Genomic DNA, 14,030 nt, shown 5'->3' on the forward strand with positions numbered 1-14,030 from the left:
CTTAACGGCTGAGCCACCCAGGTGCCCCTTTACCAGAAAATTTTTATGTGTCAGAAGAAATTTTTGTACTAATTGTGATACATTAGTACGTTATTTTTCAAGAAAACTTTTGTAAGTTCACATGACATCAAAATTATTTTGAAATCCAGCATGTTCACTACATTATCCCATTCTCTCTGGGCCTGCAATGTTTCTGCCAAGAAGTCCACAAATACCTTTCCAGGGGTTCCCTGGTATGTGAGGGATTTTTTTCTTTTCCTGTCTTCTTAAAAACTATTGTTATTTTGTATTTTCTACATAGTTTATTGGTGTTATTATAGGAACACTGGGAGCTGGAATCCTCCCCTGAGACTTTTATTTTAGTAACCTCTATGCGCAGTATGGGGCTCAAACTCATGACCCCAAGATCAAGAGTTGCATGCTCTTCCAACTGAACCAGACAGGTGCCCCTCTCTTTCTATTTTAAAAATACTCTATTTCTTTGATTTTAGATAGTTTTATTATAACGTGTCTTTGAGAAGATCTTTTTAGGTTGATAATTTTGTGGAACCTATAAGCTTCATGAACAAGGATGTCCAAATCTTTCTCCATATTTGGAGATTTCTTAGTCATTATTTCTTTAAGTTAGTTTGCTGCCCCCTTTTCCCTCTCTTTTCCTACTGGGACTCTGGTAATGCGTAGATTGTTTCTCTTCATGATATCACATAATTCATGTAACATTTCTTCATTCTTTTTATTCTTTTTTCTTTTTGCTCTTCTGACCAGATAATTTCAAATGACATATCTTTAAGTTCACTGATTCCTTCTTGTGCTTGGTTGAGTCTGCTATTGGAGCTCTCTGTTGAATTTCTCATTTCAATGTATTCAACTCTAGGATTTCTGTTTGATTTTTATCATGATTTCTGTTTCTTTGTTAAACTTCTCGTTTTGTTCATACATTATTTTCCTAATTTTATTTGTCTATCTGTGTTTGTATTGTTCACTACATTTCTTTAAGAAGATTATTCTGAATTCTTTGTAAAGTGGTTCATAGATCTCCATTTTTATAGAGACTTTTATTGAATCTTTGTTAGTTTTGTCTGGTGGTGTCATGTTTTCTTGATTATTTATGATCCTTGTGGTCTTGTGTTGGTGTCTGCACATCTAAAAAAAGCCATCTTTACAGAATGGCTTCAAAAGGGAAACCCTTCACTAGTCAGCCTGTCCAGAGATTCTGGATGGGCCAGCTGGTGGTGACCATGGGCAGGCTTGGTGCTGGAGTCCTTAGGTGGGCAAATCTGGTGCATGGGTCAGCAGGTGGACAGGCCTGGTGCTTTGGTCCATAGGGGTCAACCTGCTGCCTGGGTCCACTGGGGACAGCCTGGTCCTTCAGTCCATATGGGTGGACCCTGGATCCTAGGTCCTTGGGGATGGAAGAGGTAACATGGACCACTGGGGTGGTGGACCTAACACCTTAGTCCATGAGAGCCATCCTGGCTCTGGTGTTGGCTTGGGAGCCTGTATCCATGGGACCCAACCTGGAACCCGAGTCAACTGGTGGGTTCCCTGGAGCTAGGATGATCCTGGAGCCTGGGTCCATGGGAGCTAGCCTAGAGGCTAGGGTCATGGTGGCCAGCCTGGTTACATTTCTTAAATCACTGTGGAGACATTAAATGTTTGAGATGGTCAGATCTAGGAGGAATCTGAGGTCTCATCTGGCCAATCCCTTAATTTTAAAGATGAGGAACTACAGTATAGAAAATAAATGTCTAGGGGCGCCTGGGTGGCGCAGTCGTTAAGCGTCTGCCTTCAGCTCAGGGCGTGATCCCTGCGTTATGGGATCGAGCCCCACATCAGGCTCCTCCGCTATGAGCCTGCTTCTTCCTCTCCCACTCCCCCTGCTTGTGTTCCCTCTCTCGCTGGCTGTCTCTATCTCTGTTAAATAAATAAATAAAATCTTTAAAAAAAAAAGAATAAATGTCTAATCCAAGGTCACTTGGAAAAATAATGACAGACTGATGTCTCTTGCTCCTATTCCAGTGCTCTTTGATTTATACTCTGTCCCAGTAAGGAATATTATCTTAAGAAGTAAGTTTTGTAATTACGTTATCTCTGGAACTCATGATCTTCAATCCCAATAAATAATCCTTTTGTGATATGAGTCTTTCAAGTTTCCTTGACCTCTTAACCCATTTCGAATGACCCATTTGAGCCCAGTTCATATTTTCTGTTCCTTCCCTACACTTGGTGACTAAACTATTATATTCTAATTGTTTACATTAGCCTTCCATTGCTTTTGGAATCTTTAGGCTTGTATATATGCTTTTCGAACTTTTGTTGGTTTTGGTGACTAATATTCTTCTTTCTGTTACAACTTTTTTTGTTGGCTACATAATTTTATTTACCAGTATATCACATGTTTATAAATTATATATATCCGTAACATTAATTATTAAAGTAACTTGAAAATGGATCTGGCAGGAACCATGGCCATTATGGATCTACACTACCTAACTGAGATAATCACAATCCATGTTTCCAGTTCTGTTATTTGGGACCCTGTTCTGACCTCCTTTAGATAAGAGAGTCATAAAGTCTGTCCTTTTTCTTTACCTTTGAGAATCTTGTCCTTCAGTAATATTCTTTGAGTGTTTTATTTAACTCCCTTTTACTGAAAATGACATGATAAAATTCCTACATGTTTTCAGAGAAGAAGCATGGAGTAATATTTGATAACTATGTGGGAAGAATTTAATCAAGAGAAGTACAGAATTCGGGAGGCTGGCTTTATCACAGTCTATATGAGATTAAATGTCTTGGACATAATCATGTGCCTGGGGAAAAGGGAAAGAAACAGTAGTTCTCTTAGTTTCTTTGTAGTTCTCTATGGAAAGCTTCTCTTCCCACACTGGCACTACCACCATTTGGTTAGAAAATTAGAAAGCAGGGGCGCCTGGGTGGCACAGCGGTTAAGCGTCTGCCTTCGGCTCAGGGCGTGATCCCGGCGTTACGGGATCGAGCCCCACATCAGGCTCCTCCACTATGAGCCTGCTTCTTCCTCTCCCACTCCCCCTGCTTGTGTTCCCTCTCTCGCTGGCTATCTCTATCCTGTCGAATAAATAAATAAAAAATCTAAAAAAAAAAAAATAAAAAAAAAAATTAGAAAGCAGAAGAGTCATCCATGTCTTCACAAATACTCTCCCTGCAGAATGGCAGGCCATCACTAAACCTTGTATTTCCAGATCCCAAATGATACAAAATTCACAGAAGAGAATTTTCTAAAATATAAGGAATAACCATAGGTGATTAACTTTAGAAATCACAGCACTTGAAATTTTCATGCTGAAGACACTGCTGGTTATAGTTACAATAACCATGGCCCATAAGTGAATCCCTGTGGATGCAGGAGTTCTGATCTAATGAAGATGATACCTTTCACCAATCACCATAATACAATCCAGCATAATACAGGGCTATCTACAGTATTCAGAGAAGAGTAATTTAGATTAGGCCCATGTTATACAGAAATACATGGCTTTTGTTAGGGTAAAACATAAATAGGTATAGATAGGAAGAAAATATTCTGTTAGAATCTGTACTTGTTCAGGTCGCAGAATATTTTTCTAGGGAGATGAAGAACTGACCCGTCTGGCTAGAGCAGTGGGCTTATTTAGAAGACAGTGAAAGACAGAGTTCTGGGCACACTCTAGAGAGCTTGTGGGAGGCATCCTCAAACACTGTACATACACTGAGTTACTGAGAAAGAGCCCTTCTGAGGCTGATCCCCTAAATGGATGTAAGGATGCAGATAGTCTGTTTCATTTGAATATGCATATTAGAGCAGATACTGAGATTTTAGAGAAGGGTGAAGTTCTAACATGTAATGATTACATTTTTTAAATTTGGTACATCATCTCAGGAGCTCCAGGCCAAGCATTTATTCACGGATGATTTACTTATTTATTTTTTTTAGAAGTTTGTGTTACTTCTTTTTTTTTTTTTAAGATTTTATTTATTTATTTGACAGAGAGAGACAGGCAGTGAGAGGGAACACAAGCAGGGGGAGTGGGAGAGGAAGAAGCAGGCTCCCAGCAGAGGAGCCCGATGTGGGGATCGATCCCAGAACGCTGGGATCATGCCCTGAGCCGAAGGCAGACACCTAAGGACTGCGCCACCCAGGCGCCCCTACTTAACTTCTTATTACAAAAAAAATTTCCATGGCCATTAGCTCTGGCATCTGAATTCCTGCTGCCCTCTTGGGATCCAGAAGTAGTCCTGCAGTTATCAGACTAGAGTTTAAAGAGGGGGGCTTAACTTTTTTAGCCCTTTTATATGATAAGCACATTTACCTTGCTGTTTAATTGTCTTCTTTTAAGCAAACCAGGACTTTCAATTACAGCTAATCCGTTTTTTCCTTTCGTTGAATCAAGTTCGTGGACAGGTTATAACCTGCGTACTTTCCTTTAGATCTCTTTTTATTAATCCTCTAAATTATAATTCTGCAAAAATGGTTCATGTGTGTGTGCTAATAGAAGCAGTCAGATGACGGACGGCACAGTTTAATGAGGACAGAAACTTCTGGCTCTGGGCTTATTTTGCCCCGTATGATTAGCTTTATTTGCAAGTTTTATGGTTAACAGACATAATTATTTTAAGGTATTCCACCATGATGATACTTACCCTAATGTAGGCATTGTATTTACTTCTTAAAGGACTTTCTTCAGGAGATGCCACACCTTTAATGCAAGAAAATACGCTAAGTGCATCCACACGTGCTGTGAGTGATGAAGAATCCACAGAAGTAAACGCGAACGATCAACCAGAAGCCCCAAAGCGAGTTCTTCAGTATCTGTTCTCACTTATACGAGGTGAAGTTGAGCAGTTGGATTCCAGAGCGCTCCCTCTCTGCCTTCACCAGGTACTCCGTCCAACCCTCATGTCCCACCTCCCTACGGTTCTCGGACCAGGGTTTGGAATCATTGAAAATACAATTCTCTGTAATTGATTCTCACCAACCTGTCATTGGGGAGCTGAGGAGGTGACCCTGGGTCAGTGACTGGTGGGACATGTAGGATATGACTACTGGTGGCCACACATTGGCCTTGTTCAGATAATCACTGACTTCCTTTATGTAGTGAATAAGCTATGTATGAGTTAGTCAGTGTAGCAAGCGCTTAGTAAGTACCACCGAGATGCCAAAAAGTCTGCTAGACACTGGGGAAACAAAGATTACTTAACAACATCCTTCAGGGAGTTGCTGTAGAGTAGGAGAAACACTTGCAGAGATAAATAATGGGAGAAATCTGTACTAAGTGTAGACAGATGCTTCAGGTTCAACAGAAGCACAAAATGCATGATTAACTTTGTTCTGTGGGCATCAGGGGAAAAGAAGATGATTCTTGAGCTGGGTTTTGTGGAGTATGTAGGCGCTCACTAGATGAACAGCGTGAGCTGGTGCAGGAAGAGAGCTCAGCCCCTGCAAAGGCATGGCTGACATGGTGTTGGAGATTAAGATGGAGAAGAGGTGGGAATGGACATTGGATGGCTGGGGGCAGTGATCACGGCCTTCCTCATAGAGACTGGGCGTTTTTAATGGTGGGAGTGCCAAATCGAATGTGAATTTTAGAAAAAAACAACTCTGCTGATGACTGGGAGGGTAAATGAGGAGATGGAGAGCCTGGACACTGGGAGGCCTTCTGGACAGTGGCAAGGAAGCTTTTTTTTACACAAGAGCTAATTCAGAAAAATAAGATATGTATGAACTGCATTTAATTTTTCCTTTAAAATGAAAATAATGAAATAATGGAGAAACTGAGGCTCCCTCACCAAGCAAGTTCCTGACAGTTCTGGGGCCAGAATGTGTTTATTCCACTCAATGCATCTGTTTTTGGAATATCGTGGGAGAAATTTGAATATAGGCAGTATATTAAATAATCTTATTGCCCTAATTCCTTGAGACTGGTAATACAATTATAGGTTTTAGAGGACAGTACCCTTGTTCTTGAGAGATACATGACCACATATTTGGGAGGGAAGTGACATAGTACCTGTATTATGGTATTTTCACTTATCATTACTTATGATGCTTCAGTAGGAAAAAGTATATAAGAGCGGAAGAGACAGAGAGAAAGCAAATTTGGCTGTCAACAATTGACAGATCTAGGTGAAAGGTAAATGGCTGTTGGTTTTACTCTTCTTTGAACTCTTCTGTAGAATTTCGATAAAAAGTTGAGGAAAAGGACATTTGAAGTAAAGATGGAAATAGCAAATGTAGTCAAATCTTTTCAAGGAGTTTATGTCACTGGGCTGTTGTTGCATGAAAGGCAAGAAGAATGCTCTTTTCTACTGGTGTACGATCCTGCACCCGAAGCAGTTCTAGTAGATCTGGACCAGGCCTGAAGATGATTAACATTTTTTTAAGTTTATTTATTTATTTATTTTACTTTTTATAACTTCTACACCCCACGTGGGGCTCGAACTCACAACTCTGAGATCAAGAGTCGTGTGATCTTCCAGCGAGCCAGCCAGGCCCCTTATTTAATTTTTTTTATGTCTCAAAGTAAAAATTCTCCCCGCCCTCCCCACCCCCCAGGAACATACCAGTTTGCTGAGTCCTGTAGGTCATGCTTCTTAAATATCTTCCCCGGGCGGAGGGGCTTAGAGAGCATGGTGGGGGTTTAAAAGTGGGGCTTTGGGCTCCACTGCTAACAGTCTGAGTGGCTTTCAGTTTGTTTGGTGAAGTGGTGCAGGACCAAACGGAATAATGCGTATAAAAGCACTCAGTATAGTGCTTGATACGCAGTAAGATCCAAATAAATAGTATGCAGCAGGACCGCACCCTCACTGTCACTAATTCAAGGACTGCAAGTAATTCTCAGGCAGTCTGTGGCATCACCCGTAAATATATGCGCATGTATTTCCCAACACCATGGATTACCCCCCCCCCCACATTACCTGCAATGCTGGGATTACCCATAGGAAGTGAGATGCTGATATCAGAGTATTGTCCCACGGACAGCCTGTGGTTACGTTTCCCTCACGTTGTGCCACAAACCTAGCTAGTTCTCCCCTAATCCAGGCTCCCATGAAGGACCACACATTGCATTCTGTCATCAGGATTCTTTAGTCTTCTGTAATCTGAAACAGTCCCCTGCCTTTTTTGTTTTTTTGACTTACGTTGACACTTATGAAGAGCCCAAGAATTCTTGTAGAGTGCCCCATAATTAGGATTTGTCTGGTTGTTCCTGCATGACTTGATTCAATCTGAAACACTTTGGGCAAGGATTCTGCTTTGGTAACGTTCTACACACGATTGTCTCTTGAACCCACTCCAGTCTGGCTTTTGTCCCCACACTCCATCAAATTAAATTCTGAAGGTTGTAAGAGGACTCCACGTCACATGTTTGTGCAAATCCAGTGGTCAGTGCTCCATTTCCGTCCTGCTGGGGGTGTGAGAAGCTTCGACAAGTTGAACACGTAGTCCATTTTGAAGCATTTTCTTTATTTGCCTTTGGGACCCTCCCTTCTTGGCGTTCATGCCTTGCCTCACTAGCCATGCTCTCTCTGGCTCGTTTGCTGAATCCTTCATATTTTACTGATTTTTTAAAAGTTTTTTTCATTTGTTTGAGAGAGAGCCAGAGAGAGAGAGCACAGCAGGGGGAGCAGCAGAGAGAGGGGGAGAACCAGGCTCCCTACTGAGTAGGGAGCCTAACAGGGGGCTTGATCCCAAGACCCTAAGATCATGACCTGAGCCAAAGGCAGACGCTTAACTGACTGAACCAGGTGCCCCATAAATTTTACTAATTTTTACACATCGGAGCACTTCAGTATGCTGTTCTGAACTCCAGGCTTCAATATCCAGCCTCCTGAGGTGTCTAAAGAGCACTTCAAACTTACGATGTCCAAAATCAAACTTTGGTTTTTCTCCCAAATCTTCTGCATCCCTACTCTTTTCCCTTTTGTTAAACAGCAGCTCCATCCTCTTAGTGGCTGAACCCAAATGCTTCAAAGTCGTCTTTTATTTTCTTCCCCCCCCCCCCATCCAGTTCCGGTGAGTACACGCTGCAGATCTATTCCCACATACACCCGCAATCTGACCCCTTCTTCCCTCCTTCATTGCCTCCACCCCCGGTGCAGGACTCAGACCTCACCTGGATTCTTGCAATGAACTCGTCACTTTAGAAACCCCCCTGACTCTCCCTCTCCCTTTTTATCTTTGTCCTCTACACAGCAGTCATCATGACCCAGGGAAAATGTAAGTCAGATCCTGTCCGTCCTCTGCTCAGAGCCCTCTGGTGGCTTCTCTTGTCATTCAGAGTTAAAGCTAAAATCCTTACAGGGCCTACAAGACCCTGCCCAATCCATGCTGTTACCTCCTAGACCTTAATTCAGAAAACGCTCCCTCTTAGTCACTGCTTCCCAGGTCCACTTGCCTCCTGGCAGCTCCTCAGATATACAAGGATGCTCGTACCTCAGGGCCTTTGCTCATCTCCTTTCTACCCTTTCTGAGGAAGCTGCTAGAGGCTGCACCAAAATGAAGAGGTAAACCTGGGAGCAGGAGGGTGTGAGATATCAGAAATTGGGATGCTACCCAAGAGAGGGGTGAAGGGAGTCTGGAGGTGCAGGNNNNTGCTCTAAGATGACAGCTCAGTACCAAGGAGAGAGTCTCCAGTTCTGTTTGGAGCAGATCAGAGTAGTCTGGGGGGAAAGTTTTATATCATATGCCTATTTCTGTGTATTTACTGTATCTGAATGTGTTGAGGGAAGATTTAGACTCTTGGTGGCGTGGAGTTGAATGTGTGACAATTGCATGGAAAACTATGCCCCCCCCCCCAGAAAAAAGTAGGGGAAAAGGAAAGGGAAAAGTAACTACAGGGAAAACAAAAGGTTTTCAGAAAAGGAAAATTAATGAGTTTACTATCTGGCTTGGCTTACAGTAAGGCACACATTAAGTGTTATCTACCCATTGCTACAATATAACTGTATGGGGTAGATGAGTGTGGGAGAGTGTGTGCGTGCTCTGTGTTTGCAGGGTTGGGGCTGGGGGAGCAAAAGGCTCAGTCCTCATCTTCTAAAAGCTAAAAATCCAGAAATGGCCAAAATAGGCATAATGTTAGGGATACACGGGTTAAAAGAAAAAGAAACCGGAAGATACCTGAGCGCTCATTCCCGAAGAATGGAGAAAAGGCCAAGAGGGCAGGGATTTGTGAACACACATCATAGGACGATTGGACTCTTTAAACCACAGGTTTGAACAATTTTAATGAAAATAAGAATTGAAAGGAGATATTGATAATTCAGGCATAAGGCAAGAAAAGCATGCTGGTTACGGTGGCAGTGGTGGCTACAGAGAGGAATGGATTGCAGTCCTCTTGAAGGAAGACTCCCTAGGACTTGGAGTGGATAGGAAAGGGAATGAGGGAAGTCCGAGATGGCCAGGAGATCCAGACCGGGCAGATGGTAGTCCATGAACAGAAATGAGGAATTGGAGAGGGACAGTCCCTTTGGGGACAGTTGTTATTTTTGAAGTGATATTCCATCAGTGAATGTGTGCTAAAGGCTTTTGGAAACATGCCTACAGTTACATCAGATATGTACTTGTATTTTTAGCTCTTGAAACTCTTGAAGATTTCATTTAAAAATTCCTGTTCTCGGTATGAGTAATCTTTTGCACACTTAGTTAATATGACTGTAGGTTAGCTCTAAGTATATAACTGAAGTCATAAACTTGGAAGCTTGTCATATAGAAGTGGGAAGAAAAACATCAAGTGTGGTGCTCAGTGAGTTTGTCCTGAAACTGGTGTCAAACTTAGGCAGGAAATGGATCCACTGGGATCCTTGAAGCCAGTGTCTGTGACTATGGTCAGAAGATACACCTTCCTGCTTCCCTTTTCTGGTTCCTGGTGGTAAAGGAAGCCTAGAACCAATATAACCTGAAAACTTGAACTTTAACACTGTTGAGCTCCCAAAGTCGTGTTCACCTTACTTTCTCCCACATGGTTCTACTCTTCGTCTTGCCCTTCCAGTTCAAATTCAGACTCAAAAACCATTTTCAACACTCACTGCTGTGTGCTGGCCCCCACGCTAGATACATGCCCCCTCACTTAATCCTGACAGCAGCCTAGCAGCCTTGTCTCGGACAGTCCCAGGTATTACTGTCCCTGTTGCACAGGCAAGGAAGCTGAGACTTGAGACAGAAAATGACATGTCCAAGGTCACATGGCTAGCAGTGGCAAAGTTTGGATCGGAATGCAGTCCGCTGTTCACCTCCACACCGCACGTTCTTTCTGCTCCACCAGGCTACTTCCCAGATTTAGACATATGGGACGTCAAAGAAAACCCTGTCTGCTCTTGCCCTGCTAGACTGGCCAGGGGCGGGTTTCTACAGGGGAAGTGGCTTGTGTATTTTTCCCCAGTTGCCCTTTCACCTGGAAATGCCTGTTACTTTTGAGGCTTTGGGTCTCGTGACCCTACCTTTATAGTTGCTTTTATAGTATTGGAACCATCACAGAAATCTGAAATCTAATTGAAATGCATATTTCCATAGTGCCAGAAAGTCTGGTTTATAAGAATATGAAACTTGTTATAAATGACTGTGTGCCAGTTGTGCACAAATGCAAAAAGGCAACAAGAATGGCTTTGAAGAGCCAGAAATTCAATCTTAATGGGCAACCCGAAACTGTATTCGATGTGACGTATAGTAGAGAAATTTGATCCCATGGCATAGATTTTTCACTGGATGTTGATAAATGAAACGTTAGTGGTTTCTATTAGGTATAGCCCAGTGCTGTGCTGGAGCTCGCTACTGCTAGCTCGTGAGAACCATATCTGGCGACGTCCATCATGCCGGTAGCTTGAAATTGGCTATGATGGAACCATTGACAACACAGAAATGAGCGACCACTACAAGTCAGGGCTCTCCCCAGTACTGGAGAGCCGGGGGTCAGGGGTGTGTCAGCACGCTACTGGTCGTAGTATATGGAATTCTGGTTTTGTAAGTAAGACAGTGGTTAAATAGTGACAATTTGATATGGTTCCAGTTAGTATCGTCATACTGTTAGATGGATGAGCTGACAAAAGACAAGCAGAATCTTGAAAATCAGTTTATCCTTTGCAAAGTCCTCAGAAAAGAAAGTAAGTATGGACTCAGCTTTAGGTTAAACTAAAACTTTACAAAGAGGTGATTGAGTCCACTTATATATTTTGCTCATAGAAAAATGTTAGCATTATAATATAAATTTTAAGCTAGGCAAATATTTTCGTTTAAAAGTATACTGTTTCCATGGTGGAATTTCAGAAAAAACATTCTTTTTTTTTTTTTTGTAATTTAAATTCAGTTAATTTTTTAAAAAGATTTTATTTATTTATTTGACAGAGAGAGAGGCAGCAAGAGAGGGAACACAAGCAGGGGGAGTCGAGAGGGAGAAGCAGGCTTCCCGCTGAGCAGGGAGCCCGATGCGGGGCTCAGTCCCAGAATGCTGGGATCATGACCTGAGCTGAAGGCAGACGAGTAACGACTGAGCCACCCAGGTGCCCCTAAATTCAGTTAATTAACATACAGTGTATTATTAGTTTCAGAGGTAGAGTTCAGTGATTCATCGATTGTATAAAATACTCAGTGTTCATTCCATCCTGTACCCTCCTTAATGCCCATCACCCAGTTACCCCATCCCGCCATCCACCTCCCCTCCTGCAACAGTTTATTTCCCATGATTAAGAGTCTTTTATGAAAAACCATTCGTTTTTCTTCCTAGATTATAGTTTGACAAGTAGTATATTGCTCTTTGCATCGGCAGCTTGCTGGGAAATGGAGGTGTAGGGATCTATAGATGGAACACCTTTCTTACTATAGACTTAGTAAGAATGAAACTGTTTTAAAAGTGTGAATATGTGTATGAAATATTCTAAATATGACAAGTCAGTTTATGCAAGTATTTCTCAATTAATCCTTTCAGTTTTACTGCTGTTCTATTTACAAACACTGTATTTAAATAAAGATATAAGTAAAAGATCCCAAAATGTTCAGAATCAAAGAATTTTTCTATTTATTTATTTATTTATTTATTTATTTTAAAGATTTTATTTATTTGACAGAGAGAGAGCAGCGAGAGAGGGAACACAAGCAGGGGGAGTGGGAGAGGGAGAAGCAGTCTCCCTGCTGAGCAGGGAACCCGATGCAGGGCTCGATCCCAGGACCCTGAGATCATGACCTGAGCCAAAGGCAGACGCCCAACTACTGAGCCACCCAGGTGCCCCAAATTTTTCAATTTAAATATGCTTTAGAATGAATCTGGTAACTGATAAGTCTCGACTGGGACCAGATCCTGAATCTTTGGACCTCTCCCCCCCGCCCCCATCCAATGCCCTTTATCCTGTATGGCACCTTGTAGGTATTCCAAGCGTCGTTGCTCAACTCTTAGCACTTGGCCCTGCATTTTCTGAAATATCGAAAGAGAACCAAAAGTCAGTGTCCCATGAGGTAGTTGGTGAAATGCGAATGAGTCGCATGTGACTTGACACGTTTTAACTTTTTGATTTACAATACAGAGTCACTCTTTCACCCATGTTACACTGTTATAAGCCCCTGTAGTATTTTCCTCATTCTCTAGAGTTCTTACTTCTAAACTCTAATGAATCGGTGAAGTTGGCTTTGATTTGAAATAGAATAGGGCGAGAGGGGTTGTCATAAAGACCAAAGAATGTCTCCGTTTGCTTGCGATCAGTGACTTCAGAAATATGTCCTGTGCCTACAGTCAGATTTCTTCTCAACTGGTGAGTGTAGTTCAGAGTTTTCTTAGTCTGATATCAAAGACTTGGAGAAGGTTGAGGTCTTGATTTGTTCCAAATTTGCCTTTTCATCCAAGTGTTAATCTAATTACCTGTCTTTTTTTGTTTTTTAACAGATAGCAGAGTCCTATTTCCAGGAGGAGGACTGTATCCTTAATTACAGGAAGAAATTCATAGGACTCATGGAGAACTGCCCATTTTTTGAAGTTGAGATTTACAAACTATAGATAAATAGATAGATAGAGATATAGATGTATAGAGATATATATCTGTTGTTTTCTATGGGTTTTAACAGCTGTGTTTACCCATGTAACCCCATCAGAAAGCAAGGTGTAGGGAATTTCTGCAACTCCAGAAAATTCTCTAGAACTACCCAAATTTGGCCTTCCATGAAGAAGCCCCAATTTTACCACAATGTAAATATTTGTATGTTTGGGGGGGCAGGAAAAAAGCTACATCGCTGAAAAATAGAATTTAAAAATCCATTGGGTTTTCTTTCTTTTGAATTAAAACAGATACAAGTCAAGTGACATTCATATGGTACAGCCTGTGGCGTGTTACACGTAGGAACTCTCGTGACCGTCTTATTCTAGCTTTCAGCTGCAAAAGGAAGACTGAATTCTTCCCTCGTAATAAACAGAACAGTGCTGTCATGTGAGAATGCATCTTAGCTTTTATACAGGAAACATTTCTTTCCTCAGTTTTCTAATTGTCCTTTGTAAAAATCGCTTCTCTTTTCCAGGGATGGCCCAATATAGACTCTCTAGAAAGAGTGTGCCCTAACCATCTGTGTTTCTCCATTTGTGTGATTTCGACTCCGTCCTCACCTTGTTGACCTTGTTCCCCATCTCCAAGCAGGTTGAGGGAAACACAATTACTATCCTGAACCCTAGCAAATCGACTCTGATAACCACCTCAGACAATGGCAGCTCATGACTAAGCACGCGGCAGATCTAATTCTGGTGGATGGGAAGCTAGAACTCTTTTTTTTTTTTTTTTAAGATTTTATTTTTTATTTATTCGACAGAGACAGCCAGCGAGAGAGGGAACACAAGCAGGAGGAGTGGGAGAGGAAGAAGCAGGCTCATAGCGGAGGAGCCTGATATGGGGCTCGATCCCACAACGCCGGGATCATGCCCTGAGCCGAAGGCAGACGCTTAACCACTGTGCCACCCAGGCGCCCCTAGAACTCTTTTTCTAACCAAATAATGAGCACAATGTAGTGGAGTGCAGACCAGCATCCACATTTGCGGGGGGGGGGGGGG

At 42.1% G+C, this 14,030-nt stretch overlaps 1 protein-coding gene across 4 annotated transcripts in view; it reads left to right on the forward strand.

The window, feature by feature from the left end:
• The window catches only part of CNST (consortin, connexin sorting protein), a 115,275-nt gene that overhangs the window by 67,552 nt on the left and 33,693 nt on the right, over positions 1 to 14,030 (forward strand). For 3 of the 4 annotated variants that reach the window (XM_040636094.1, XM_040636093.1, XM_040636091.1), the window contains exons 3-4: positions 4,692 to 4,897; positions 12,882 to 12,912. In XM_040636094.1, coding sequence (XP_040492028.1) covers positions 4,692 to 4,897; positions 12,882 to 12,912 — 237 coding nt within the window. The remainder of the gene's footprint in view (positions 1 to 4,691; positions 4,898 to 12,881; positions 12,913 to 14,030) is intronic. The other variant, XM_040636092.1, reaches the window with a different exon arrangement.

The sequence above is a fragment of the Ursus maritimus genome, unplaced genomic scaffold (assembly GCF_017311325.1).
Source record: "Ursus maritimus isolate PB19 unplaced genomic scaffold, ASM1731132v1 scaffold_2, whole genome shotgun sequence".
In the NCBI taxonomy this organism is placed as follows: Eukaryota; Metazoa; Chordata; class Mammalia; order Carnivora; family Ursidae; genus Ursus; species Ursus maritimus.